The sequence below is a fragment of the Alosa sapidissima genome, chromosome 4, assembly GCF_018492685.1.
Source record: "Alosa sapidissima isolate fAloSap1 chromosome 4, fAloSap1.pri, whole genome shotgun sequence".
Lineage (NCBI taxonomy): Eukaryota > Metazoa > Chordata > Actinopteri > Clupeiformes > Clupeidae > Alosa > Alosa sapidissima.
In genome coordinates, this window is record NC_055960.1 from 29,196,630 (window position 1) to 29,202,266 (window position 5,637).

A 5,637-nucleotide genomic window follows, 5' to 3' on the forward strand; every position below is an offset into this window, starting at 1 on the left:
CTTAAATTCTAAAGAATAAGAACCACTGATTTACATCAACTGTAATCCTTAGGCCTACCAAATAAAATAGAAGTAAAATGTTTTGTTTATTGGCTTGACCTGCGTTCCTATGATGTTCTGTCACCCTAGGGTGGTCCGGGGGGGCTCTACCCGGATGGAAAAATTGTATATTTTAGCGTTTAAATGCATCAATCAGGTGCAGTTTCAAACACAATTCAGAGGTTAGACTTGCTTATTTTTATCTATGGATGGAAATATCTGTGCTGCAGCCTAAGCCATAGTTATGATGATACTGCCATAAGTTCCCAACCACAAACCATATTTGCTGAGTTTCACTTCAGATATGGTCAAATCTAAGATAAGGTAGTTTGTGGTCATTGTAATGACCATATATACACTACCAGTAAAAAGTTTGGAGACACTTATATTATCTTTTTTTTTTTTTTTTATCAGGGCAGCAGTTTACATTATGTGCTTACATAATTGCCCATTATCAGCAACCATTCATCCAATGTTGCAAAGGCACATTCTGTTTGCTAATCTGAAGACAAATATAACCCTTTTGCAATTATGTATGCACATAATGCAATCTGAAAACTACTGCCCTGAGTAAAAAGCATCAGAATAATAGAATTAGAATAATACATCAGAATTCCGCCCATAGTGTTAATTTCGTCAGACGAGACGAGAGGAAAAATGTTCGTCAACAACCTTTTTTTCCATGACTGAGGAGATGATGACGAGACTGCACTAATGTCCTGAAACACTGACTAAGACTATCTTAAGATGCATTATTGTTGACGAAAAAAGACGAGACTAAAATGTTTTGCATGAAATAAAAACTAAGATAAAATTTCTCTTCCATTTTCGTCTACAAAATGAGAAGACAGAATAGCTGTTACCTTTTCAAAATATTCCGAATGAGTTCATGGTTCATGCGCAGCAGCTTTCCTGTAGGCTAGTCTACGTGCTGTTGCTGCAACCCTGTGGCTGCAGCAGGAAACTACATGGAACAAGAACACCGGAGATTTCTGCCAGAGTTAGGCTTTATGCCACAATGCTACATACCCAGAAGTTGAAGCTTCTCTCATACATATACAAATTAACATCCCCCAGAATGTCCATAAGAAAATTTTCAGCAAGTAATGTCAACTATTTAACTAGTTACACTGATGATGCAAAGTTTGCTAGCAAGTAAGCTAATATGGAAAGTTCGCTAGCAAGTTAGCTAAGATTGAGAGTTTGTGTTGGGTTTGGGCGCATATCGCCATCTAGAGTGGCGGAGTAAAACATTCATACTTGGGTCCAAGACAGTGTTTCTCAAACTTTTTCAGATGAAGGACCACTTAACTAATCAATAAAAAAGAAACACACGGACCACCTAGCTTAAATAAAAAATAGACCTAGCAGTATATTAGCCTACACAATACTCACTGAACCACCTTGCTTATTGTCTTTGCACTTTGTTTAATTGTGTCAGAGGATTCATATGATTTAAACTGGCATAGCTGACATAGACAGTGTTGTAGAACAGTTTGAATTTACATACAAGTTGGTTCAATATTGCAAACAACTCATCTATATTATATTTTACCACGTCTGCTCGTGGACCACTTGGGATAGCTTGCGGACCACCAGTGGTCCCCGGACCACACTTTGTGAAACACTGGTCTATGAAGATCATGACAGTGGTCCAGTCAAATCTTTTACTGTCTATGGCCAAATCCCAGCCGAGCTATAACTGTAGCTCGACTTACCTGTGCATGTACTGACTGACAAAAAAATCAGAATGAGTAATTATAACAGTCGAGTAGCCCTGTGGACACACAAAATTGTTAGAAAATTGAGATGTGTGAAACACTATTTGACTGAAATGGTAATCAGAAATAATTTGTTATAAAAAAAGACTAAAATGTTTTGACTAAAACTGACTAAGACTAAGATAGCTTTAGTTTTCTTTTGACTAAAACTAGACTAAAATGACGAGACTTTTAGTTGACTAAAACTTGACTAACAAAAATGATATTTGAATGACTAAATATGACAAAGACTAAAAAGGACATTTCGTCACAAGACTAAGACTAAGACTAAATAAAAAAATAGGTGACAAAATTAACACTATCCGGCCGAAAGTTGGAGACCATGTAGAAATATGTTGCAATTTCAAAACCGGATTACTGTACTCGGGAATCACTTATTGTACAGAGACGTGCTTTATATCCTCGTATTGGCAAGGTCAGCTGTTTATCGTGACATAGGGTTTGCCATGCGTTGAGTGAAGAGTTTGTGAGATATTGAACCGAGAGTAATGGGTGTGTAGAGTTCAAAATTCAAATATGATTACATTTCATGTAAGTTCAATGTTAATTTTCTCGCAAATCATTTATCACAGTAACTTAGCGCTAATATCATTGGAAAGCATAGATTCCGCTTGTTCACGTCATATGCTTGTTTGTGTGATAGATCTCAAATAGAGGACATGCTGGGGAAAGGATGACATCTGGTCACCTGACGTTATTTGACCGACCGGGGTGACACTTCAGCATGTGAAATCGGGGGTGTGGCGTGAGAGCGTATGAAGCCAATCAAATGAGTGAGTGTCACGGCCATTGCGTGAGAGTTGGCAGCCCTGCGAACCCATAGGCCTACTGCACCCGGTCAGACTCGAACCCATACTGCACTCCGGAAAAAGAAATCGAGAGTGCTAGCAACTGAGCTTAAAGCCCTTTCATTTAAAATATTTGGGATGCACTACCTGAATATCAATACATTCTAGCTCCCTGTAGCCCGTTGCCTACTTTGAAACAACAGTCTTTGCTGCTTGAAAGAGTTTGTCGCTGTCCTTGTCCTGTGCTGTTCAGCTATCCATTCCCTGCAGTACTTCTTCTACATGGCTACACCAGGAATCCCAGGCTTCCCTGAGTTTGTAGCAGTTGGAATGGTGGATGGTGTGGCTGTCTGTTACTATGACAGCAACACACAGAGGATGGCTCCCATGCAAAGGTGGATGGAGGATAATCTGGATCAGCAGTACTGGGAAGAGGAGACCAAGCTGGCCAGGACTGCTAAGCAGGCCCTCAAAGCGGACATTGAGATTTTAAAACTGCGCTTTAATCAGACCGATGGTGAGTTGAACCGCTCTTTTTTGGATGAGGCCGTGTATGACACTTGTCAGGATATCTATTTGTTCCATCATTTCATTGACATAGTGTGAATTATGCTAAGATAGGCTAACGGTGTCAGACTGGGTTTTTGCAAGCATAGAGAAGGGTATCCTCTTTTCTAACTCAAGAGTAGACGGCAAATAAACAAATTTTCCCAAAAGTTGATGTGTTCCTTTAAGCCTAGCCCTGGAACAAAAGACAACTTCAATGGAGATTTCCATTGAAAAACAAATAGTTTAATTCATGTACATCAAACGGGACCAGTGAGTCAGAGGACTGAAGAGACAAACCACACCGTAAATAAGAGAATACAGGCTCACAGGAAAACAAACCACACCGTAAATAAGAGTATACAGGCTCACAGGAACTTCTTGGATCATATATTGTATGTGTCATTTATATAAGTATAAGTATATATACTTTTTTGATCCTGTGAGGGAAATTTGGTCTCTGCATTTAACCCAATCGTGAATTAGTGAAACACAGCACACAGTGAACACACAGTGAGGTGAAGCACACACTAATCCCGGCGCAGTGAGCTGCCTGCTACAATGGCGGCGCTCGGGGAACAGTGAGGGGTTAGGTGCCTTGTCGGGGCTCCAACCGGCAACCCTCTGGTTACAAGTCCAGAGTTCTAAGCAGTGGGCCACGGCGGCATTTGTCCTTATTCCTCTTCCCTGTCTCGTAGGGGCGCATGTGTTACAGAGAATGTATGGCTGCCATTATGATGACGGCAAAGACACCAGTGGCAGTGAGCAGTATGGCTATGAAGGAGCAGATTTCATCTCGCTGGATCTGGCTAACGTGAGATGGGTGGCTTCAGTGCCCCAGGCGGTCCCCACTAAACACAAATGGGACCGGCTCGACTCCCAGGTTCGGGGCCGAAAAGCCTACTTCTCCCAGGATTGCACTGATTGGCTGAAGAAGTATGTTCAGTATGGCAGCAGCTGCCTGGGAAGGAAAGGTACATCAGCTCACACACAACTCTGACAACAACAGAGTGTCTACAGTATAGTAAGTGGACACTACACACAGTATAGAGGACACTGCACACAGTATAGAGGACACTGCACACAGTATAGTACACTGCACACAGTATAGAGGACACTGCACACAATATAGTACACTCATGGGCGGATCATGAACTTTCGGGCCCCTGGGCCCAGATGTATTAAGGGCCCCCCACTTATTGTCGTATATGTGGGAGGGGGGGGTTGGGGGTCCTCCCCCAGAAAATTTTTAATTTGTTTGATGTGATTTCCTGTATTCTGGTGCATTTTGGAGATGACCAATACTAATGCTGCTTTCGAGATGTCTCGTAAATGTCTCGTAAATCCGCCGCCCGAGTTGGAAAGTGTAAATTACCCAGCTTTCTTGCGGCATTTTGGGCAGGCACGCCCACTTTACCTCGGAGTACTTGAGGGTACCCCGAGGTGGACGTACGACCTTACAACAAACATGGCTGCGCCCATAGTTGAGATGAGATGACATGTATTTTTTTGCATATGTACTGTGTTGGTCATGTTAAAGTTGATGTAATGCTCTTACACACTAGATTACATTGCTGCTTCAATCCGGTCACCAATTCATGCATTGCACGGTCTTGCTGTGCCTGCAATACAATGTAACAATTTGTTTTCCAGCCGTTTAGCTAGAGGCTACATGTAGCATAAAACAATAACAATGACTAGCCTCCTGCTAATGCCCCTCGTGGCTCGAGAGAAAGGCGTTCCTAAAGCCGAATAAATGACAACTGCATAATTATTGTAGCATTATAATATGTCTAGAGGCGTTTTAAAATGTCAAAAGCAAATATTGAACCTAAGAAAAGCCTATGGCAGGAATATGCTGATATTAAAATCTTATTATTTCATCAAGTAATCTGTGAGGAAATGTTGCATTGTTGTAATATTTTCATGATGAACAGTAGGGCATCTGTAAGGGGAAGACAGTCATTTTTACCCCTATGAAAGACTAAGGATTACTTTTTTCATACAGGAAGCACTCGTCTTGGCATTATTGCTGAGTGGGTGATGGCAGCTCTTGTTACTGTTTTCATTGTCAAAGTCAAAGTCAAAGTCTGCTTTATTGTCAATTTCTTCACATGTCAAGACATACAAAGAGATCGAAATTGCGTTTCCTACTATCCCACGGTGGAGACAAGACATATTTTACCAATTAGGTCCACAGACAAACATAACATTCAAGTAAACAATATAAAAAGTAAAAATAAGAAGGCACATACAATGAAGAAATAAGAGCAGCACAATTTGGTAGAAATTGTGCAATTGTGCATACAGTAGACAGTCAATATAATAGTGCAAAAGTCAGGCCAATAAATGGCTGAGGTAGTTTTGTTTGACCTAAGTATGCAAGTGGCATAGTGGTGCAAGTTATGTAAGAGCATCAGAAGTGTTCAGGACAACAGGACAACAACAACAAGTTGCAAGTGTGCAAGTGTACAAGTGGAGTA

General features: G+C 41.0%; 1 protein-coding gene across 1 annotated transcript; it reads left to right on the plus strand.

Annotated features, from left to right (window-relative positions):
• The first annotated feature begins 2,150 nt into the window (after positions 1-2,150).
• LOC121707544 (class I histocompatibility antigen, F10 alpha chain-like) lies at positions 2,151-4,291 on the plus strand. Its single transcript, XM_042090196.1, has 2 exons — positions 2,151-3,125; positions 3,853-4,291. Exons 1-2 carry the CDS (start codon positions 2,891-2,893, stop codon positions 4,152-4,154), a joined length of 537 nt encoding a protein of 178 aa, XP_041946130.1. The 5' UTR covers positions 2,151-2,890; the 3' UTR covers positions 4,155-4,291.
• Positions 4,292-5,637: the final 1,346 nt, after the last annotated feature.

Bases quoted from the DNA above. Each gene is read 5' to 3' on its own strand.
- LOC121707544 (XM_042090196.1), top strand. From the start codon at position 2,891: ATGGCTACACCAGGAATCCCAGGCTTCCCTGAGTTTGTAGCAGTTGGA. The intron at 3,126-3,852 runs GTGAGTTGAACC...CCTGTCTCGTAG, and splicing joins GCGCTTTAATCAGACCGATG to GGGCGCATGTGTTACAGAGA.